General features: G+C 29.7%; 1 protein-coding gene across 1 annotated transcript; it reads left to right on the top strand.

The window, feature by feature from the left end:
• Window positions 1-7029: 7029 nt before the first annotated feature.
• LOC114390605 (G-type lectin S-receptor-like serine/threonine-protein kinase At1g34300) lies at window positions 7030-10222 on the top strand. Its single transcript, XM_028351403.1, has one exon. The coding sequence runs from the start codon at window positions 7380-7382 to the stop codon at window positions 9885-9887; it is 2508 nt and encodes an 835-aa protein (XP_028207204.1). The 5' UTR covers window positions 7030-7379; the 3' UTR covers window positions 9888-10222.
• Window positions 10223-25940: the final 15718 nt, after the last annotated feature.

Genomic DNA, 25940 nt, shown 5'->3' with positions numbered 1-25940 from the left:
AGAAAAAAATAATTGATTATCAGAGAATTTTCATTAATTTTGTATCAATTTAACCGTAATTATATGTTAAAAATAATTCAAGTCTTATAATTCCACGTTAGAATATATAAGATTAAAAAATAATCCTCTTTAAACTAGTTTTTAATATTGAGTTGGACCCAAATTTAATGATAATGGCAAATAAGTTAGAGATTCCTTGAAACCCTGAATGAAGGGCAACGCTTAATTAGGTAAGAAAGAAGCGTCGATTCACTTATACTCGCTGGGGGTTATTCTATCACACGCTCGGGCAAATTTACATGACTGCTCGGTATCCAAATCTATTTTCTACTCTTTTTTTAGAATTTGTAAAGTAAAAAAAAAATGAGAATTTAAAAATATTAGAAAAAAAAAGAAAAAAATTGAAAAAATTGTAAAATTATAATAGATATATATGATGAAATGATTATATTAAAACAATGATGTTTTTTAATTCACATATTCAAAAGCAATTCGATTTAAATAATTTTAATTCTGATATACAATCTGTATGGATAATTTTTTTTAAAAAAAAAAATTACATGATTGAGTAGATTTAAAAAATATCACAGGATAGGAATAAATCCTGTATTTTAAAACACAACTTTATTATGGAATCATGTTTTAAAATACAACTTTAAAAGTATAATTTTTTTCAAAAAAAAAATATTGAAATCATGTTCAAAACACAACTTTATCACGACTTCAAGTATGTTATATTTCCTTTAACAAAAATTACGACGTTGAAAAGTGATGTTTTAAAACATGATTTTTTTTTATATAAAATCGTATTTTAAAATATGACTTACTCGTAGTCTCTAATATTTTTAAAATTTACTCATTCCTGTGATTTTAAAAAAATTACCCCAGCTATATAAATTTGCCAGCATCCTAGCTTATCTCACTTCTTCCTTGAAGGTTCCACAGAGTCAAAATAATCCCATATGAATTTATTTATGTATTTTATATCAATAATATTTCTAATAAGTTAACTAATGTAATTACGTTAAATATAAAAATTGTACAGACAATGATTTTATTTGACTGATTGACTTAAATGTAAAATGCATCTTGTCTGTACTAAAATATAAAAACCATTTAAGTTAAACTGCTGTGATAATTAATAATATAGAGATGTATCTATATTTCGTTGACTTGCTTGGAGATTTTTTTTTCATTGAAACCCAGTCAGTTTTTCCACCGTGGAAAGTACTGGTTTTTCTTTTCTAGTTTTTTCTTGAATCTGCTTGCGTATAATGAAATATTTCACTACCACTAATTTCAAGAAATTTGAATAATAATCAAACATAAGTTATAAAATTTCTCATAAATAGAATTCCTGGAATGTCAACCTCAAAGTGATTTAAATAAAAGAGAAGAAAGATTCTTTTATATCAAACACTGTGTATAAACTATACACAAGTTTTTATCAAAAGAATGAAATATATATATTATTACTTTATTGGTAACAACAATAACATTTTATTGTATTAATGCCAGATAAAAGTCAAAGTAATTGTCACCATCAGAGGTCATTTTGTTCATATGCTTTGAGATGCTACATTTGCCAGCTTCTTTTCCATTGGTGGTAATGATAGCATATATTCCTCTGCTGCTTCTCATCCAAAGAATGCTATTCATTGATACAGTCATAACACAAACTGAAGAGACAATAAGGTAGGATCTCTTCAACTAAATAGTTAAATGCCCATCAACAATTGTATATGAAAGAATTCCATTCGGTTCCTCTACTTACCAATCCTATCTTCTATTTTCTTCCTTTCTTCTGAAACTTTTGTATTCAGATGTTAATTCGAGTATGGTGAATTTAGACATTTAGTTAAAGGATAAATTTATCTCTTCCCTATTCACAATATCTGAATTTGAGACCATAGGAGAAACCAACTCTTTTCAATTTACACTCAAAACTCTCTTCTAAATTCAAAAGCTAAAACAGTAAGATTAACTATTCAAACCTCAATCTTGACAGAAGATGGAGAAGAAAGTCTATCAGAGTAGACTTCAATGCCAATATTCCATTCCATATCCCTTCTACCAAGCAATACCTTATTTAAGAGTCAGTTCCTTCCATTGTTACACATGCAAAACAAGAAACACAAACCAAGTACTAAAATCACAATGCTCAAAATAAAAGATTTGCTACTTTCTCTTACCCTTTTCATCATTTCAGTTGTGGCCATCTCACCAGGTTCAACCCTTTATGCTTCAAACACTAACCAAGCATGGTCATCCCCCAACAACACATTCTCTCTTAATTTTCTTCAAGTCCAACCCCCAATTTCTCCTCCTTCCTTCATGGTTGGTATTGTCCACTCTGGAGGTGTAGGTGGTGGAACTTTAGTAGACTCAAGAGGTTCATTCCAATTGCTCTCAATTGGAAGTTTGCAACTTGTTGATGGATCTGGTGCCATATTATGGAACTCAGGAACTTCCCATTTTTGTGTCTTCTCTACCTTCCTTGATGAGCAAGGCAACTTTGTTCTTTCCAATGGAACTAGCACTGTGTGGTCCAGTTTTGATCACCCCACAGATACACCATTGTGCCACCTCAGATTTTCACTCCTAACATGATTTTAAAATCTGGTTTGTATTCATTCAGGCTTTACCCTTTGAGTTATCTCTTGCTAAGATGGAATGAAAGAGATGTGTATTGGAATCACAGATTAAGTGATTCCATAAATTGGACTTTAACTTGAAGAGTTGTTTTTTGAGGAAACTTCAAGTTTCTTAACTACAATGAATAAAAATGTATCAATGACTCTTAAATAAATCTTTTCATGGCTCGGCGTTTTGGGTTTTAACAATGGAACATGAGATTGTTTTAACATCATTTTTACTTGAAGTAACAGGGAAAGGTTGAGCTAGTACTCTTTTAGATTAATTGGTTGTTTTAGTTGGCAAATTTATGAAAGAGGGTTAGTTTTAAAAACTAATTATTAAAGAGGGTTTCTTTTTAAATAATTTACAATGAGGGTCTGTTTTTTTATGGGTTCCGTCTAGTGCCGCCATTGAAAATGGCGAGAAAGCTTGATACGTGGAGAGTGCCACTTGTACTACTGGCGGGACACATCCACGTCGGATGTGCCGCCAGCTCCAGCGGGATGGGTAGTTAATTTTAAAGTGGAGGATGCCGCCAGTAACTCCAGCGGAATGGGTACTTAATCAGCTTCTTTGATGTTTCTGTTCTCTATATTTGTGTTGAAATGATTAATATATTAGTTTTCTTGTGTACTGTGAGCAGAGCTGGGTTCCCTTTTGACCACGTAAATATTCATTATTATTTCACATTAAAAGCTTCCTTTTCTTATTACTATATGATCTGCACATTTAAAGTTTCATATATTTGATTAGTGTTAGCATTAAATAGAAGTGCTAGGATCAATATTCGCAACTTTAAAGTTATGCCTTAGGTTGCATGTGGTTTCTTTTCGTAGTAGGAGCGTGTGTGATTTATTTATTGGAGCATTTTAGATTGTTAATTACTATGCGTAAAGATATTAAGAAATTAGAAATAAAAAATATTTTAGAAATATAATATTAAATGTTATTAACACATTTTATCATAATTTCAATAAAAACAATTTTATTTATTATTTTTCATTAATATCTAATGAAATGTGTTAACATTTGGTACAACGTAAGATATTAGTATATTTTCAAGAAAAGAAAAGAAAATTATAGCAAGGTGTGTTCCGCTGGAGTTACTGGCGGCACATCCGGCGAGTAGCACGAGCGGCACCCTCCACGTACCAAGCTTTCTCGCCATCTTCAATGACGGCACCAGGCGGCACCCATAAAAACAAACCCTCATTGTAAATTGTTTAAAAAGAGACCCTCTTTGGTAATTAGTTTTTAAAACTAATCCCCTTTCGTAAATTTGCCTGTTTTAGTTAATCTTAAATTGACTAAAAAATTTATTGATCAATTTGCTAAACTGATCTGACAAATTGATTACAAGTTACGTACCCTCCATGATTTGCTGGTTTTCAACAGCTGGAGCCAGGTGCCAAGAGCCAAGTCCTACTCGTACATTGAATTTGATCTTGTTAAAAATGGAGACTTTGACAACTAACATGGTCACATGGACATTATTTTGAAGATTAATTGACTTTGAGCAATGACGTGTTGTTGAGTTACCCATAACTCAACTAAGGGTGATTATTATTGGTCCTAATAAAATTGTTATTGGTCTTTACTAGTCAAGAATAATTATTAAATTACCATTCCCCACTTTTCCTATGTTCATTCTCCTCTCCTTTTCCTTTTCATTCTCCCTCTTTTCTCATTTCCCTCTTTCCTCTCTTCACCTTGTGCACTCACACGCTATTAGCTAATTTTTTTTTTAATCAAAATGAAATCACGATTTCATTTTTTCTTGTTTTGTTGTTGCTCAACAGAATCATAATTTGTTGTGCAACAAGTTTTGCTATATAATAAAATCAAAATTTTGTTGTGTTGTGTTGCATAGTAATTGTACAATAGAATTTTCGTTGTTTAACAAAATCCGTTGCACAATGAAATCCTAATTCCAAAAAAAATATAAAACAAAAGTATGATTCTATTATGCATCATACGTGATTCAATTGTATTATCATCTTTTAATTATTTTTTGCAACAAAATCATGATTTCATTGTGTATTTTTTTCCTATACCAAGATGCACTACAAACTCATGATTCCATAATACTTTTTGGAGATGAATAATTTTGAAATTTTGAGAGATTGTAGGGATCAATAACAAACTAAGGTGATCCAGACCAGTAAAGGAATGTTAGCCCAATTCTATGAGCTACAATCCTTCAAAGAGTGGAACTTCCGTCACTTCTACATTTAGTTTCAGGCACTCATTACATACGGAATGTTCGACCCAAAATGTAAGGATATTTCGTAATGTAATGAGATGTCATGGAGGTGTAGGAAGTAATACTCTTTCAAAATTAACAAATTTATTTTGATCTTGTAAAAAAATGTGTTAATAATATCGGGTACAGTTTTATCCATGCAAAGAGTGAGACTCATACCGCAACCAGAAATCAACATATACCAATAAGTATTTAGTCTAAGTAATGATGAGTTCATATCCCTTTTGTATATAGAAAAAACTTGGTGAGAAATGAATAATCTACTTTTGAATGTCTTCAATTACTCAAAGAAAATTAATTTTAGTGAAAAACCTTAAATTAGGAAATATGATTTCATTACATGATGTGTAAAGAAATCACATTTTTATTTTATATTTTTTTTCTGAAATCATAATTTTGATAGAAAGTATAATTTCATTATATGATGTGTAAAGAAATCACATTTTTATTTTATATTTTTTTCTGAAATCATAATTTCTTTGTGATTATAGCTGGAATCACATGATGATAGCAAAATTATCGTTGTGGAGCAGTGGTACTAGCACTATTCTCTAGTCCGTCTCACTATGTTGCTATAGCCTTGTACGAATTTTTGGCAGTGTTGGGACAAACATACATTAAACAACCAACGATGAACTGTGTAATTGTAAGCAAAGTGTACAAACAAATTATTTAGGAAACTGAAATGATAAACTTCTCCTTCATCAGATGGATATACACAAGCAAAATTTCAGGAATTGAATACAGATAATTACTAAAACTTTGCAATCTCCTGTTTTGAACGAGTATACAATGATCAGGGTAAAGAAAAGAAAAATGAAATATAGAATCAATATCATTGTACATGGCTTGACCAGCAAAGCTTTTACTTCTGCTGTTCCAGTATCTAGTCCCATGAAAATGTGACTTTGAACCAAATCTTTCTGGAAATATGAAAAAGAAAAATGGAAACAATTTCTGTCATGTGTCTGATTGTAAAAGAGATGAAGTTGCCTTCTGATAGGATGGTCCTTTGGAGGTCCAAATTCGCTGTTAAACTTAAATGGCTAAACAATATAGGATGGAGTTAGACAAAGATTTTATAAATTATAATTATTTATTTATTTTTGTTAAAATAATACAATGTTGACTTTTAGATCATTATTATTCATTGGTTAGGGCAATATAAGTGTATTTATCTTTAATTTAAGCCTTCTTTTTTCTATAGATTATAGTTATATAAATGTATTTATCTTTAATTTAAGCCTTTATAAAAAAAACAAATGAATCATTATTAACTATATTATTAAATTTGATATTATATTTTAACTTAACTTTAAATTTCATGTTTATGAATCTTTTTTTTTAATTATATGATATTCAACCTTCTTATTTCTACAGAGACTCACCTCATATGTGCAATAAGATCAACAAAATTCTTCATTGCAGTCTCTATCGTTATTGTTGCTCCCTCTTCCTCTTGGCTGCTATTGTAGCCTCCCTACTACTCCTTTTTCACCCCTCCCCATAGTTTACATTTCTTCTTCTTCATTAATTGTTTTATTTAATTGCTTTGAAGTTTTTAGTTTTTATTGTTAATTAAAAAATAAAATTCAAAATTATGACTAAAACTAGAAACAAGAATCACCCTAATTGAAAAGCATACCACATCTATTTTCTACGGTCCGAACACGTTATTTAAAGTAGTCAAGAAAAAGTCACAGACTCACAACACCCTACAACTCAAGGACATGATTAAAAGCATTTCTGTATTGAGAATTGAGGGAAAGGTCTTTCTTTAGATAATTCAGCAGCAACCTCTCGTCTCCCGTCAATTTCCTTATCTTTTTTAACCAAAGAGAATTTTATCATATCATTGATAATCAAAGTTTCAAAACATAGAAAACTAAAATAAAATTGATGGTGGCCAGAATACAATTTTGAAGCCCGTGAAAGAGAGTGAACCAAACCATTTACTTGACTCCAAACAAAACAAATTGGATCATAACATTTGGAATAGAAGTGAGTTTATCTATCCATACATCGATGATAGAATCACACCAATCGTTTCTTTTCTCTCATGAAAGTCCCAAAACCCAAAGGGAGACTAGGAAATAGAAATTGAAGGTGAAGCTTGAAACTTTAACACTTCCAAAACGTGAAGGACTCAGCAGCAGCCATTCCTCCCCATAAAACATAATCAACCCTGTTGAAGATTCAAACCCTTCCCCGTTGTTGAAAAATCAAAATCAACCCACATTGAACCAAATAATTAAATTTCAATCATTGGACCAATTATCCTCGAAGCGAGGGCCAAGTCAAAGTCTTCCATTCACTTTCAGTCCCCATTAGGCCATTATCACCCCATTTCTTCCACACACGAAACCAAAACATCAGTAACACACATACACGCGCATCCAACAACATCGTTATATCACGTTCACACACCCCATAAACACAGACACACACAACACGATTGAAAGTTGAAACACCAGAAAACATGTTCCTCAAAACCCAATTCCTGTTCCTCCTCACCCTTGTTTTAGCAACAAGCACAGTTACCACCGCCATAGACCCAGGTTCTACCCTCTCAGCTTCTTCTTCCAACCAAACGTGGTCTTCTCCCAGCGGCACCTTCTCCCTCCTATTCATCCCCGTCCAGCCACCAACCACCCCTCCCTCCTTCATCGCTGCCATCGCCTACACCGGCGGCAACCCCGTCGTCTGGTCCGCTGGAAACGGCGCCGCCGTGGACTCCGGCGGGTCCCTCCAGTTCCTCCGCTCCGGCGACCTCCGCCTCGTCAACGGCTCCGGCTCCGCCGTGTGGGACGCCGGCACGGCGGGTGCCACTTCAGCAACCCTCGAAGACAGTGGCAATTTGGTAATTTCCAACGGCACTGGCACCCTCTGGTCAAGCTTTGACCACCCCACTGATACCCTTGTGCCCTCTCAGAATTTTAGTGTTGGTAAGGTTCTCACTTCTGAAAGGTACTCTTTTAGCCTTAGTTCAATTGGGAATTTGACCCTAACATGGAACAATAGCATAGTGTACTGGAACCAGGGGAACTCTTCTGTGAATGCGAGTTCGGATTCCCCTGTGTTGGCCTTGTCTCCAATTGGGCTTTTGCAACTTTCTTATGCGAAATTGAGCACTGTTGCTCTTGTTGCCTATAGTAGTGACTATGATAAGAATGATGGAGTGTTTAGGGTGTTGAAGTTGGATAATGATGGCAATTTGAGGATTTATAGCAGTAGTCTTGGTGGTGGAACTCCTAGTGTTAGATGGACTGCTGTTTCGGATCAATGTGAGGTTTATGCCTACTGTGGGAACTATGGTGTGTGTAGTTACAACGATTCAAGCCCGGTTTGCGGTTGCCCGTCTCAGAATTTTGAGATGGTTGATCCAAATGATAGTAGGAGAGGGTGCAGGAGGAAGGTGAGTCTTGATAGTTGTCAAAGGAATGTGACTGTGTTGACGTTGGATCATACTGTGGTCTTGAGTTATCCCCCTGAGGCAGCGTCGCAGTCGTTTTTCATTGGTTTATCAGCATGTAGTACGAATTGTCTTTCGAATTCGGGTGCCTGTTTTGCTGCTACTTCCTTGTCAGATGGCTCGGGGCAGTGTGTAATAAAATCAGAAGATTTTGTTAGTGGATATCATGATCCTTCGCTGCCTAGCACTTCATATATCAAGGTTTGTCCGCCGCTAGCGCCAAATCCGCCACCCTCTATAGGGGACTCTGTGAGGGAAAAGAGGTCCAGGGTGCCTGCTTGGGTTGTGGTGGTGATCATTTTGGGTACCCTTTTGGGTTTGATTGCCTTGGAAGGTGGTTTGTGGATGTGGTGTTGTAGGCACAGCACAAGGCTTGGTGTGTTGTCTGCTCAGTACGCACTTCTTGAGTATGCTTCTGGTGCACCCGTGCAGTTCTCGTACAAGGAGCTCCAGCAAGCGACAAAGGGGTTCAAGGAGAAGCTTGGAGCTGGTGGATTTGGCGCTGTGTATAGAGGAACTCTTGTTAACAAAACAGTTGTTGCTGTGAAGCAACTTGAGGGCATTGAGCAAGGTGAGAAGCAGTTTAGGATGGAAGTTGCCACCATAAGTAGCACACATCATCTGAATTTGGTGAGGCTTATTGGCTTTTGCTCAGAAGGGCGCCACCGGCTTCTGGTTTATGAGTTCATGAAAAATGGGTCTCTTGATGATTTTCTATTCCTGACAGAACAGCATTCCGGAAAATTATTGAATTGGGAGTATCGATTCAACATTGCCCTGGGCACTGCAAGAGGCATCACATACCTACATGAGGAGTGCCGTGACTGCATAGTCCATTGTGACATAAAACCTGAAAACATACTCCTGGATGAGAATTATGTTGCTAAAGTCTCAGATTTTGGTCTTGCAAAGCTCATTAATCCTAAGGACCACCGGCATCGGACCTTGACAAGTGTGAGAGGAACCCGAGGATATTTAGCTCCCGAGTGGCTTGCAAATCTTCCCATAACTTCCAAATCTGATGTTTATGGCTATGGCATGGTTTTGTTGGAGATTGTGAGTGGGAGGAGGAATTTTGATGTGTCAGAGGAAACAAATAGGAAGAAGTTCTCCATTTGGGCTTATGAAGAGTTTGAGAAAGGTAACATAAGTGGAATTTTGGACAAAAGGCTAGCTAACCAAGAAGTTGATATGGAGCAAGTAAGAAGAGCAATTCAGGCAAGCTTTTGGTGCATCCAAGAGCAGCCATCTCACAGACCAACAATGAGCAGAGTGCTACAAATGCTTGAAGGGGTAACAGAGCCTGAAAGGCCACCTGCCCCAAAATCAGTGATGGAAGGAGCTGTTAGTGGAACCAGCACATACCTGAGTAGCAATGCCAGTGCATTCTCAGTCGGAGTTTCACCCCCTGGTCCCTCTTCTTCATCATCATTTCAGACTAGTGCTGTTTCAACCTTCACCTCAGGAAGGAACCTTGAGAAGACAACCTCATCCCTTTTACAATCAGACACATGACAGAAATTGCTTCCTTTTTTCCTTTTTCATATTTTCAATTAGAATCGGTTCAAAGTCACATTCACTTGGGACTTGGTGCTGGAACAGCAGAAGTAAAAGCTTTGCTTGTAAAGCCGTGTATTTTATTTTTTTGGTAAGAGCCATAGGTATCATTCAAATAATGCAACCCTTCTCGAGGTAGAACTAGTATGAATGACAAATTTCTTCTTCTGTGTATAATATGATATTGATTGTATACTGAGTTTATTTTTCTTTTCTTTACCCTGATCATTGTATACTCATTCAAAACAAGAGATTGCAAAGTTGTAGTAATTATTTGTATTCAATTCCTGAAATTGTGTTTATGTGTATATCCATCTGATGAAGAAGTTTTTAACTCATCCGTTCATTGTTTCAGTTTCCCAAATAATTTGTTTGCACACTTTATTTACATTACACTGTTCAACATTGGTTGTTTAATGTATGTTTCTTCCAACACTGCCAAAATTCCTATAACAGCATAGTGAGATGGACTAGAAGGATAGTGCTGGCTCAGCATAGTGAGGTAACATTGTTGCCTTGTACTATATGTTTGGCCACGGTATCGTATCTAGTTGCGGAATCAGTTTCACTCCTTGCATGGATAAAGTTGTAAGAGGAGTGCTAGCATGTAATACATTTTCTAACACGTTTTTTTTTTTCGAAATGAAATTAAATTTCATAATTTTGACTGATAGTGGCATATCGTGAATCACATTAGCCCTGCACATGGGTCACGCATATTTCTGGGTCAACAGACTAACATTAATAAATCTTTGGGATGCCAATAAAAGTAAACATTTTATGTTCTTGGCTATCCATCTAATAAAGTTTATTTTTTTTCCTTTCCAGAAACCTAAAAAGTTTGGGAGAATGATGGAAAATGTGTTACTTTTTGTTTCAATCATGCACATTATTAATTAATTGTTAGGACTTTATAGTTGTCACAATGTGCAAGTAATTAATTTCATAGCAATGAAGCCAGCATGATTTAGAAAACAAAGGTCAATCATTTGTGGACTGGTATTTCCAATTCCCTTCCCCCAAGGTAAAAAATGCTAATGCCAAATTCTACTTTGTGTTACTGGTAACTGAACAATACGTAATTTGCTCGAAGTGAATAAATCTTCAAAATCATGTCCATGTGACCATGTTAATTGTCAACGTCTCCATTTCTAACGAGTTCAAATTCAATGTACAAGTAGGACTTGGCACCTGGCTCCAGCTGTTGCAAACCAGCAAATCATAGACATAGAGTAACTTGTAATAATTTTGTCAAATCAGCTTAGCAAATTGATCAATAAATTAGTTAGTCAATTTAAGATTAACTAAAATAACCAATTCATCTAAAAGCGTTACTCAACCTTTCCCTATTACTCCAAATAAACAGTCCTCAAAAATTTTATTTAGATTCAATTCATACAATTAATTATTGCCTCGAAAAAATTCATACAATTAATTACCATAAGAGAGGAATGAGGATGTAGTTTCTCTATGTTTCTGACAATATAAAGGATGAAGTATTCTCTCTTTATGTTTGTCCCTGATCCAAGGAGAAGAAGTTGGGGGTTGAACTTGAAGAAAATGCAGACCCTGTGTCTGAAGCCTGAAGGGTTGAGCCTGGAGAGATGGCAACAACTAATATAATGGTCAAGAGGGTAAGAGAAAGTAAAAGAGCTTCTATTCTGAATATCATGATTTTAGTACATGTCTTGTGTTTCTTGTTTTGCATGTGTAATGAGGAATGGTTAAATAAGGTATTGCTTTGTAGAAGGGATATTTATGAATAGTTAGAATGTATATAATTTACCTCTAAAGTGCAGCATGTACTTTAAAACAGCCCAATCCTTTTTTTTTCAATGGACATGCTAGACTGCAACTTTTTAAGCTTCCGGAAAAGCTAATCTAGAATGCAAAATTACATTTTAGATTAGTCTTTTCGGTAATCTAGAATGTAAAGTTACATTTCGGATTAATCTTAAAGTTGCATTTTAGATTAATTCAAAATGTAACTTTAGGTTCTAGATTAGGTACAGGAAGGAGATGCAGGAAGCAATTACCTAAACTGTGGCATGGACTAATCGACCTATAGAGAAAAAATTTGTTGTTTTTCTACCCAGAAAGTGGTCTCCAATCTAATCTATTGGCAAATAGCTAGAAAGAAAACTGGGCCTTGGCAATTGTTTCTTTGGTCTGGGGGCCTTCACAATGTTGGAGCCCATGACATGAATTTTGGACTTTCTTTAATATTGGACTTAGTCCACATGTGCTTCTGATACTTCTGAAGTATCAGAAACCCTCCTTAATTCTTGGCTTTGTCTGCCTTTTTGTCCACGCTTCTTTAGTTGAGCAATAATTTTTCACACTCTTCTTCATGGTAATTAGATCATTGGCAGCAAACTTTATAGATTGAATTTGTTTGTTCTGGTTAATGGGTAGAAACAAACTAGTAATATTTTTTTATGGGACATCTTGCAAATAATACAAGGCTAAGGAGGGACACATAATAAACAAGCCATACTTTTAACACAAGCATTGGAGTTAGTTATCTCGTGCTCCGTTCATCCCTGACCAAGTGTTGAAAAACCCATTGGGATTCTCAAAGAGGCACTAAACCACAGATATTTATAAGTAATTTGTGCATTGAGGGAATTAAAATTATGGATCTTTGTGGTGAGAGAGACGGAGGAAAAATAATACCTACTAGTTGGTGCCTAAATTTATGGCAACAATGTCAAAGTTGGCTAGGAGTATCTTCAGTATGCACAACGGTTGCAGAATGCACTTTATGCAACAAAGTCAGAAGGTTATGGATGACCATATGGCACGCAATCATTTGATCAATATGGATAGGTAGGGCATCCTCTGCGGGTGGACACGCATCAGAAATTTTACTCTAACATGAGCTTCTTCTGGCAATGGATAACATGTCACTCCATCATTCAACTAAGAGAAAGAAAAGAAAGATAAATTTAAATTTAAAATATAATAAATAATAAGATAAAAGAGAGAAATAAACACAAAATATAATATTATATAAATTGGTATACATGTATCACTTCTCTTCAATTAATCCAGCACTTTGTTTTGATATTCATTAATCATTAATGTGGGATTTTCATGTAGCAGATGGATTGAATTGTTTTGACTATGGGGGAATAGAGCATGCGCATATCACAAGATGTTTAGATAGCTTAAACTTACCCCCTTTAAAAGTCTAATGTGAAGAAAAATCAATGATTCTTAGTTTAGGTTTTTTTTCCTTTTAATAACCATTTTAATTAGAATTTTTTTATTATTCTTACAAGTTTTAATCCTCAATTTATCGATTTATGATTTAATCACATTTATAATTCATCATTCTTTTTCTCAAGAATATATTAAATGAAAATCAAATCTAAGTCTCTTATAAACTCAGGCTGCTCTATTAATTTAGATCTTTTTAAAACTTTTTTTTTTATCAAAATGGGTCTCTTTCAAAAGATATTAGAGTCTATTTTGATTAAATGTCCAATCAAATTTTCAACTTTGACAAGTGACATGTAGACAGTAGATGAAATTGCTATTAAGAATAACATTTCATGCTATAAGGATCGACAACTGTTTTGTGACATGGTCGAACTCCCATTTGCAATCTACACCCATTAAATATTGTTAACTTAATTAAATATTTAGCTATTTTTATTAGAAATTGAAGATAATTAGCTAAGCAAAACGACATGGAACAGTTTCAATAATATATATTTTGGAAATCAAGAGAAAAGGGAGGAAAGGAACAAGTGTAATCATTGAATTTTGGCTTATGTGTCAAGAGTTTTATTCACACTCAAGATTACTAAAAAAAGACGATTTATCAACGAAACCGCATTCCTTGCATTCGGAAATTTAACATATTTACATAGTCAGCTAATTGTAGCCATTAGATAAACATATCAGACAGATAATTTAATTTCGTGAATTAAATTTCAAAATATAAATTTGAAATTTAAAAACTGTCCCTCCTTCATCCAACGGTGTTCATTCACAGTTGCATGAACGTACCAATTCCAGATCCCTTATTAACCTGCATAAATATGCAAGTTAGCTCGAAAAATTATTGAACAAGTACTAGCTATAACTAAAAGGTATTTACATAAGAAGGTTGAGTCATATACGTGGAATTGGACTTCTAAAATTGAAATTACATGCAACAAAAAAAAACGAGATACACTTTTAGTTAGAGAGTCGTTATTATTTTAACCTTTAGAGGAAAAAATGGAAATTGGATTACGGAGGAATGCACGACTTTGTCTTTTTCTTTAAAAAAATTGTTGTCATCTATTGTATTTTTGGAATACGATTTCATCAATTATTACATGAAAGAGTTGTAATTTCGAATTATAACTTCACTCTTTTTTACTTTTTCAAGAGATGGAGAGATGAATAGTGATGCCTAAAATAATTTTGCATTATTATTCAATCACAAATAATAAATTTATCATAAATAATAATTTCTTATTACAATATAGTATAAAACTATTTTTATATTATTAGTGCATTGTCTCTAGATTTCTCTTATTTTAAAACTTTAATTAAATTTTAGGACTTAGGATTTAATTTGAGTTTTAAAAGAAACTTATTATATATTTCACATCTATAAATATATTTTTTTAGTGTCACAAAATTAATATTAAATAATAGACACATACAAGGTCAAAATCAAACTTACATCTTATGGGAAGGGGGTATTATAATAAAAATATATTTGAAAATAAGAAAATTCAACAATTTTATAGGCTCAAAATTACATATGTTAAACATCAGTTTCATGAGTTATAAAAAAAATATTTGTGAATTTATAATAAAAAAATAATATTTACACTACTATGAATTTTTACGAAAAGATACATTAAATATGTTCTAGAAATATATTAAATCATAATAAATTATGTTACCTTCCAAATTATCTTTGCTGATACAATTAACAGTTTTAGGAGACATATGTTTGTTTCGTGCATTTGATTATATTTCCAAAAAAGTGGAAATTAAATAACTTGATTCCCATGAGAATATTCTCGCCCTTTTACATATATAGGAATAGGAAGATGAGAAAAATGTTGTGATACAGATTTCTGAAAATAAGTTATGTATAAAGAATAATTTTTAAAAAATTTGTAACAAATATATAAATATTACATTCACATGTAAAACAAGCACACTCATATTGTTACACTGCTACGTACATGTTGGTTTTCTCTTTCATATTTTTTTTATAAAAAAACCTACTGTTACGTATTATACCGATTTTTAAAAAAATATTGTCACGACGTACTATTTTTTTAAGATAGAGAAAATTCCACTACACCACATAATTAAGTCTCCGCATAATGTCTTTAATATTTTGCACCTTATTCATCTAACAAATGATATATCGATTCATCATGGTATCAATCATTTTCATGTTGGTGTTTATCTCCTTCGGAATTTTCGGTTAAATCTGAACATATATATCATCATCATGTTTTATCAAATCTATAGTGAAGGATTCCGCGACCATTTAATTTATAGCATGATACCAATGCATGTTTGCATTTTTTATTTTATATTATAGGTATAGATATATCAACTGTGTAATTAGTTGCAGAAAGTTAATTAATAATAAACTAACCATATCTGAGAACCATTTTGTAAATTGAGAAAATGACTGGATTCTTCATCATGCATGTCAAATATATATAATACGAAGTGCAATCCAATAAACTTAAATATATGCAACACTTATCTTATATTTATGGCTTAGAAACATAATAATGAATGTATGACCCAAAACTGGATTTAGATGTAAACATATCGAAGTGCATTCCAATGGAACCTACCGCAAAGCACAAAAAAGAATGTACAATGCTTTATTCGGTCAAAGCTACTTTTCAATATGATAAAATGAGTCTTTAGAAAGATCACTTTCCAGCATTGGGTTAAACAATGACTAGTGGAAAATTAAGTAAGAGATTATTGTCTGTTTCTGTATACATAAAGGAGGTATTAACATGAGTTATTATAAATTTTTTAATATTATTTTTTATTCTTATAAATAATAAAAATGCTGAAAGAATTGGTATCATGTATATATATTACTTTCTCGGGTAGTTATAATTGCCATCTTAGATAAAAATTAATAAATAAATGAAAGATGATATTAATTTTATAAAATTAATGTTATTATCATTAATTCATTTTAAATTTTTGTTACTCATATCAATAATATTATAAGAGATATAAAAAAATATAATTAATATTATATTAAAAAACTAAAACGACAATTCTTTTGAAATAATTTTTTTCTCTTATATCATAGTTATTATGAGACAAAGGAAGTAACATTCTTTTCTATAAAGATATTGTATTAGTTTCACTCATTTCTTATTTATAAAACTCTTTTAATTAATTTATATTCTTTAAGAAAATGTTAATTTAGTTGGTAGCATTAAACATATTAAAAATTTATATTACTTTTTCAAAAGTATCCTTAATTAAAATTATTAGGACTTGTCATATCACTCTTTTCATTCAATTAATTAATATGTACGGGTCATTTTCTTGGATCCTCACAAGAAAGAGAATGAATTTATCTGCTTAAGTTATAGAATTTATCATAAACTATAAAGTAATTAAGATTATTTTAATTAAAAAATAATTAATAGTAGAAATAATTTATTTTAGTGTTGATACAAGAGACAATTTAAAAATAGTCGTATAAAAAATTTTAAAAGAGTCATTTAAAGACAAAAATAATATTAAATAAGAAATAGTCTTCATGTGAAAAATAAGAATTATAAATATAAAACACTCAATTATATTTGAAGATTAATAGTCATGCACAAACGTTAATGTTAGTTAATCTAAAATCATTATTGACATGACTTTAGAATTATAATTAAATGAAAAATGTCACTAGATAAAATAAAATTAATTAAATTTATTTATATTTAATTTTATTATAAGATTTTTTTTCTTATATTTGACTTATGAGAGAATAACTTTTTTAAGTAGTTATGTGATTAAATCATTATTAATATTAACCCTGATTTAGAATTTTTATATCTTACGATAAGAAATATATATATATATATATATATATATATATATATATATATATATATATTTCATCCACATAAAATAGTCAAGAATCATGATGGTCGACCCTTTCACTATATACAGTCAATTAATTAATAGTATGTGCATTTTATTTAATTATATATTCTATCTGTGTTTCTTCTTTACATGCATGTGGACATCAATGATATTAAGATTATGATAATCTTTACTATCACGACAAAGAGGATAAAGCTTGTGCCTTTCTCTCTTTCAGGGCACGTAATTTGAAATCCACTTTGTTCGCAATATTTTACAATAGCTCTTTTGGAATTAGTTAGCATAAGTTCCATTCTCTACCTAACATGCTTAAACACTCACATAAATAATATTAAAGTTTCATTAGTAAGCTAGCGAATTGATGCTCAAGTTACTTCTGTTTTGGAATCCTTCGCAATGTCATGGTTGAGAAAAAAAAGTTTAAAGATTATTATTATAATTCTAAAAGAACATGCAGGTAACTTAGTGGGAATATCACCTTCTGCGTCTATTAATTACATTATATAAAAAAAAAGAGTGTGATGCAACATGATTTCATTTACGATTCAATATATAACGCATGCAAGATCGCCACCTTCTTTGCCCTTTTTTTTTAAAGGAAGAAAAAGGAATTGAACCAAGATTGGTGGAAATTAAGCAAATACATTAATGTACGTATATGGCTTAATTAATTATGTCTAGCTTTTCATTTTAGAGAGTTTATAATTTCATAAGTTCTTTTAACCCTTCCATGCATAAATATTAACTAAATTAAACTAAACCCACCTACACGCCAAAAATATACATCTAATAACCTTATGATGAAAATCTGAGACATCAATCATGATGATTATCGTAATCAATAAAGGTAAACTTTTGCTATGAAAGATAATGTCGTACGTAGAGCATTATTAAATTGTGGTTAATAGCGAATCTAATTCTGATTGCTTTTCCTTATCAATTGGGTATTCCTCAAATTTTTCTTGGTCTTTCAAACGCCTATTTTCTAACCATTATACGTTAGAAACACCGAATTTTATAAGGATTTAGTTAGAATAGGGTAATGGTTTTCTATATCCATATATTTAATCATAGATTGTTATATACATGCCAAAATCGTTAATTTTATACTATAATTACTTTACAAATTATATTTGTAATGGTTTTTAATTGATTAATAATGTCAACAAAAAAATTATATAGATCATGTATCTAAATTAACCTCACTTAATAATTTTAAAGTTGATTCTCAATCGAAAGTAAGAGCAGAATGATTTTACTAAAATACAATAAATGTGTGTCTATATATGTACAAGAGGAATCTGTAATTTTTAAACACAAAACCTTTATACAAAAGGAAGGTCTTGTCAACCCAATAAGTTAAATTCGCTTTTGCATTGGCATGTAGGGTTGTTTCGCATATCTGCCTGAAATGCCCGAAGCTCTCCATGCTAACCCTATATGTTCTATAGGAGGAATAAGCGACTTCTCGATGGATTTAGTAAATCTACTACATATGATACATCAAACTATTAATTGTTAGTGTGTGACAATATTTTTTACAAGTAGAAAATGTTCTGATAGCTACAAGTTCAGGATAGAATAACTCCTTGCCCCTTTGACGACTAAGAACTTCATTTAAACAAATGATATAAATTAACATATGTTGATCTTTTAAACATTGATGATATGATAACTAATTTTACTTACGTAGGGCAGAAAGTTTTGGAAACCATTTTATTTGTTTACTATATGTATTTGATGGCAATATGCTTTATGCTTGAATTATAAAATTCTAATTAAGTGGTACTTATATCTAAGAGGTTACTTGAATGTTTTACTCATGTTTATAAATAATAATATTTAATCTTTTAAAAATTTGCATGCACTTTTGCTTTAATGTATTAATTAATTAAACTCAAATTAATTAAATTCAATTTTTGCTAGTACTTTGATTTAGGGCAACTAAAGTGACAAGTACATATTCCATTATCAAAAATGATACGCACACTATTTCGTTCTCACATTTTAATTTAGGCTTAAATGATTTTTTGTCTCGGTAATTTAATATTTTTTTCATTTATGTCTTTGTAATTTTTTTCATTTTAGTTATTACAAAATATGTTTATTTTATTTTTTGTCTTTAAAGTGTTTTAGATAGCACTTTGATCAGTAAAAAAATATTTTGAATAATGAAAAAATATTATATAAAGTATTTTAAAGATGAAAAACAAAAAAAAAACATATTTTGCAATGGCTAAAATGAAAAAAAAATATAAAGACAAAAATGGAAAAAAAATAAATTATAAGAACAAAAAAGATATTTAAGCCTTTAATTTATTTAAAATTAAAAATTTTAATGAGTTCTATTTCTCATTTGATTATCTCTCTTAATTTAGGCATTCTTTTTCTATTATTTAACTAATTCTTGACTACTAAAATTCCATAAAAATATAAAGTCAAAGAAATCATAAATGGAAAAACTATATATATAGGAGTAGACGAACTAAAGATTAGTCAAATTAGACGATTCTGATTCCAGCATCAAATAGAAACAAGAAGAAGAAAAAAGAAATTCTAAAAGCAAATCTGAATTCATAAAAAAAAATAGTTGATATGGGAAAAACAAACAAAAATTGAACCCTCTAAATATTCAGAAGAGGATAGGGGAGAACCAAGCGTTTGATCTATTTGTCTCCCCTTTTACTTCTTTTTAAATCAAAAGATGAACTTATTGTCATTTATCATACAATTATTGATCATACTATTGTTGTTTGAGCAATAAAAAAAATACTATTGTATTTTCGGTGATTAGGAGTGAAAATGATACGTGTTGAGTCGAATTTTATTTTAAGTTTAACTTAACCTACTTTATCATTTTACAGTTTAAGTATGGGCCTATTAATTGATGCAGGCCTATTTTTTAGGCCTGATTGGCCTTCATATAAGCTTTGTCGATCTGACCAATTAGTTTATTTAGAGACATTTTGTATTAAGAAATATGAAGAATTATTATATAATAGTTAAATATTATATATGAACCAACTCGTTTCATGATATTCTTATGTTTTCCAAAATTAAATATGTTTTTTCTTATTTATTAATTATCAAAGTTACACTTAATTGTCAACAACACTAACAAATGAATATATTATTAAATTGGTATTTACTAATTATCATAGATATACTTTTTTTAATACAAAATTTTCTGCTTTTTAAGAAAATTCTACCTATTTCTTAAAAAAAATCACTTTTTTTAATTTTAAACAAACTAACCCATATATTGAATTAAAATCTTAGATTAAAATAAATAATTTAATTAAAATTAAAATATTATACTAAACATTTATATATTTCATACATGTATAAATCTTTGTCTTCGTAATAATAATAAAATTAGTAACCCAAACTAAATATTATATAATAAAAAGAGATTACCTATGGTAAATAGTCACTTTTTGTCTTTAAATGTCTAATTTGCTGATGAATGTGTCCCTGAAAGATAAAAGTATAAAATTTAGTCACAAGTGGAAAAAGTACGACAAATATATCCGGTTGTTAACTATCGTTCGATACCGTTAATAAAATAGTTTACGTGACACATAAGGACAAATTTGTCACTGAAATAATTGTCAACGTGGTCATCTCTAATTGTCAACATAGAGACATATTTCTCATATAATATTTTTTTGACTTTTCGTCTTATCCTAAAAGTATATTTTACCTTTAAATGAAACAAAATTTCGGGTCTAACAAATTAATCCAATAGAAATATACTAATATTTAGGTCCAACAAAAAATGACTGACATTTTCATCCAATAATGGTAACTTATTGATATTTTAGTTCAATGAAACGTATTAGCATTTAGGTTAAAAAAAATTACTCATATTTTCTTCCAATATAAAAATATTGACATTTTCGTCCAACAAAAGATTACTGACATTTACATCCAAAAACAATATCTTATTGACATTTTCATCCAACAAAAAATTATTGACATTTCTTACTGACATTTTTCGTCTAATCTAGTTAGTATGGTCACATTGACAATCATTTCAGCGATAAATTATTTTATCTGTGCCACGTAGGCTATTTTATTAACGGTGATGAATGAAAGTTAATGGCCGAATATATTTGTCGTATTTTTTAGACTTTTCAAGGACTAAATTTTGTATTATCATCTTTCAGGAATGCATTTGTTAACGAATTACACATTTAGAGACAAAAATAATTATTTATCCTTATTTTATTCATAATTTTTTTCATTCAAAGAGATTGTGAATTGGCTACCCAATAACTTGAGTTTAATTCTCACAAAATACACTCTTATATATGGAGGGATGTTATGAGTTATAGGACAAACTAAGTCTCATATTTAGTGTCATGGTGAATCCATAAAATTGAAGCTTATAAGAATATTTTTGGATTCCATATGGGAGAACAAAATATCCTCATTATCATGGTTAAAAAAAATTAAATTCATAAAAGTATTATCAAAGGAATTAAGAAATATATACATATAAAAATTTATATTAGAAAAATTGACATATACCAAAATGAATTAAAACAATCATTACATGTAAATATGTAATAAATGCGTTGCAGTAAAATACCATTAATACTTCAATTTTGAGCGAGAAATTAATTACTCCAAAATCTTTGTCTTATATATAAAGATAAATATAAAAATAAAAATTTATTTTGAAAATTCCTTTTTGATGTGTTTTTTTATACCTTAATGACCATTTTATTAAATTAAGATCTTTTGAAAATTTGGTAAAAGTATAAGGACTTGCGAGTCAATTTAATCAACTTTTTAATATGATAAAATATAGTCTATATCATTTCTTATTCTCTTTCATTTTCTATTTCACTTATGGCACCATTGTTGGTTAAGACTCTACTTAGAGAACATTTCAAATTTTCAATTCAAATCTTTAGATTTTATTTTAGTAAAGACGAGGATATTGTTTTTATCTTTTAAATTTAGGATGTCATCATTTTTTTTATAAATAAAATTCAGGAGAGAAAATAATTTCAATTCAAGATAGGAAATAATTTCAGGCTCAAAAAATAATTATAAAGAATGTCATTAGTTTCATTTTAAGATTAGTATACAAGATGTATAAAAGGGGATTCTCATGAATAGAGAAGATACCACCAAATTGAGAAGGGGTGTGGTGTGCTAAATAGCGAGAGTTTTTTCATGTTGTCTTAGAAACTTATAATCTTAATTGAGATAATGAATATTTATTGACATATTTTCATAGATGTAATCAATAGGTGATAGACCATGTTAAATTTTTGTTCTTCCATTATTTCTATTTTGTGGTGTTGCTTATGTAGCATATCCTTCCCCCAATTGATTATAAGGATATATGACAAACCAAATGAAATATTTACACATTTATTAATTGCTATTAAATTTAAGATAACAACATTATTCATCAAAACATATAATTGTCTTTTTTAAGCTGAGATAAAAAAAATAATGTCAGAAATTTACAATAAATCATACACTTTACTCAACTAACTTAGATCCCTTAACAATATTATTTGTCAAATATATAGTTATTTTGTTCTTATTTAGGAGAAAGTTAATAATACACTTTTTAATATATTGTTTTGATCATGTTATAAATCTTGAACACAGGAGTAGCTACTAACAAAATTTTATAATTTCTAATAAATTTTATTTAATAATAAGAACAAAAATGTGTTTTAAAAAGTAAGTATTACTAACTTTTATTATCACGATACAATTGATCACCCACCTTTTTCTAATTTTTTCTTTTTATGAGACCCTTCTATCAAAACATTCATAGAAACAAAAAGTATACATCTTATAATAATCAGTTCAAATTTAGAGATTACAATTTTTATGAAAAAAATTTATAATTGAATTTCAATTAACCATATATATTCAACTTAGTTTTGTTTTTTTAATATGTGGGAGTAGGTTTTCAGTCATTCATACACTCAGTTTAACTTGAGTTAGATCCCGTGACACTTAATTTTGATTTAGAATATAAAATAGTAATGTCATTATAGATTTTTAAAATATTTTAAATATAAAACGATACAATTTAATTATAAAACTAAAAGGTGTTGATTTAGTTTGTAGTGTGTTTAGATTTATATCCTAGATGCACAATTTCATGTCAAGTTGACTAATCGATGTAGAAACAACACTTTCTTACTTCAAAATTAGCATAATACTAATCAAAATTTATCTATGACTACCAAATTGGATTCACATGTTGACTAAGTATAATTGTGTCAATTTGACAAAATATTTGTCAATATTAACTTATCTAATTAAATTTAATTTGTTTGAATTATCTTTTTTCCCTTGTTTTCTATTTTATTTACTCATCTTGATCCATACATCACCCAGACACATGCTATAACTAGATAATGTAATACTAACCAAGTTGAATCTAGTACAATATGTTAATCTCGTAAAGTAATGAATTAAGTTTCAAATTTTATTGGTAGAGTTATTTATATTTAACATATGATTGTGTCTCAAATAAAATTATATTTGAAGAAAAAAATTTGAGAAAAAAATATTAAATAATGTAATAGCATACAAGCTCTTTTATATTATGAAGTTTAAAATTGTTCAACTATTTTAAAATTGACAGTTTATGTTGATCGATAAAGTATATGTCTTTGTCAAAATTCTTGTGATTGAGCTAAAAAAAAGAATTGTAATTTTTCATAATATTTTTTTATTTATAGGAATCAAAGATAATATAAAAAAATTTATAATAATTCACTTGCTATTTCTTAATATTCTTATGATTGAGTTAAAAAAAGAATTGTAATTTTCCGTAACATTATTGTAAATAACAAACAACAAACGATATTCTTCACATCCTAAAAAAAACAATGATTCTTCACTTCTTGGACACTGAAGCCTTATTATGGATAATTGAAAGATTGATGCATCAACAAAGATCCTTATCAATAACGTATTCCGAATGTACAAGCAAATCAATCGTGTTGCTCTAAAATGCTTTCAGCAAAGACAGAAAGTATTCTTTTGAAAAATAACAATTTTTTATCCAATTAAAAGTTGAAACATAATTTTGGCCAGAATATAGAAACACTTATGTTTGGAGTGCCCAAAGTAGAAATACCTTTAAAATGAAAAAAAAAAACTTTATTAGTAGTATTACTCTAGCGTATTAAATAAGAAAACGTACAAATTATCCAGACATAAATTGTTATGCTTTTATGAATAAAAAAAATGGTTATGCTTTTACTTTTGAGAGAAAATTTCAATGTCATTACCAAGGAATGTTATCCGCACATATTTTAACACATTCTTTTAAATATTTTTATTGGTTAAAATTTATTTTAAATTATAAAATTAGAAGAGATTTATCAAATAAAATAGAGACTTATCAAACATCAAAATTTGTATTTTCTAATGAATTTAAATCCTGCAAGAGTGTGTTTAAAAGAATGTTTTAGAAATTATGTTTTTAGCATTTTTCTTATTTATATGAAGTATTAATGACTTTGTTAATGATTAATCATTAATATTGTTTAGAAAATATTTTTTCTGGATTATTTTTTTTATTCATGAAATTTAAATTCAAGAATTTGTTTAAAGAGAAAAATAAATCTTGTTAATCACCATTTTTAAAACAATAGTTAATAAATTAATAAATAGGAATTTTTGTTATAAAATATAATTGAAATATATAAATAATAGTAAATATTATAATTTAAACATAATTTTTGTTTTAATTCGTTATCATTATTTTGAAAGAGAGATAATCATTAAGAAAAAGTAAAAAATTTATTATTTTCTTATACCTATCCACAAATGTATCCACAGAGCTAATTTTATTAAAGTCGGGTGGGTTATAGTTGGATCCTCCAAACCATAATCACAGAAAAGACATTGAGAGTCTAGGGTACTATCTTTACGATGTGGATGAATAAAAGATGTTAAACTTTTTCTTAAATACCATAAAAAAATGTTTTTCTTTAACCGATTATAAATTGACAATAAAAATAGATAAATATTTTTTTTTGAAAAAATTACAAAATAAAACTTATTTTAATAAAGGTTCGAAATATTTAGATATTACATTTTGAAGAAACAGATCATTGTTTATTTAAAGTAAAATTAACTCTCACAAAATAAATCTTATTAGCTATTATTTTGTTTAAAAATTTTAAATGTATTCTTCCATACAAACATGTGATTCTTTTTATCACTGGATTCAATCATTATTATGTTTTTTTATCCCATTCCATTGCAAGAAAATCCAGCTATTTCTTAATAAAAAAAAATCCAGCTATTTATAATAAAAAGTTTCTTCATGAAAAATGTACCAATGGTTTAGTTCCTAATTTCAACTAATGAAAGTCTTGTTGAATAAATCTAAAATTTTGAATGTAAAACAAACAAAAATGGTAAAGGTTAACTTGACCGTTAGGAGAAATAATAAGGTTTAACACTTAGTTTGACCATTGTAACCTAATGACCCAATTTTCTAACTGTATAAGAAATGCCACTACCTTATTACCTATTATTACTAATCATATTGCTATACTATGGTCGGACTAAGTAATTCTTGCCGTAACAAAGTCTTACATGTCACAATATTAAGTTTTGAGTATGGGATGACGACATGGTGGAAAATAATCGTAACTAACTCTTTGATGGAACCAAAACAATGCAGTTGTTTCTCAAAATTCACAATCATACCACGATTTTTGTCTCAAAATCGATTTGTATCTTAACCAAACACACACTAATTGACACACATCACAAGATCCACACATTTTCATTGAAGAGATACTTTATCATCATTAAAGGGTTATGATGCTAGAGAAAACCATTGATTACTAGACCATTTGAATCAATTACTGTGTCAAACTATAACTTGAGTGTGACTAT

Source organism: Glycine soja, chromosome 16 (genome assembly GCF_004193775.1).
Source record: "Glycine soja cultivar W05 chromosome 16, ASM419377v2, whole genome shotgun sequence".
Taxonomy (NCBI): Eukaryota; Viridiplantae; Streptophyta; class Magnoliopsida; order Fabales; family Fabaceae; genus Glycine; species Glycine soja.
This window is presented reverse-complemented; position numbering and strand designations above follow the sequence as displayed.

Excerpts from the sequence above, each read along its gene's own strand:
- LOC114390605 (XM_028351403.1), top strand. The coding sequence starts at position 7,380 with ATGTTCCTCAAAACCCAATTCCTGTTCCTCCTCACCCTTGTTTTAGCA.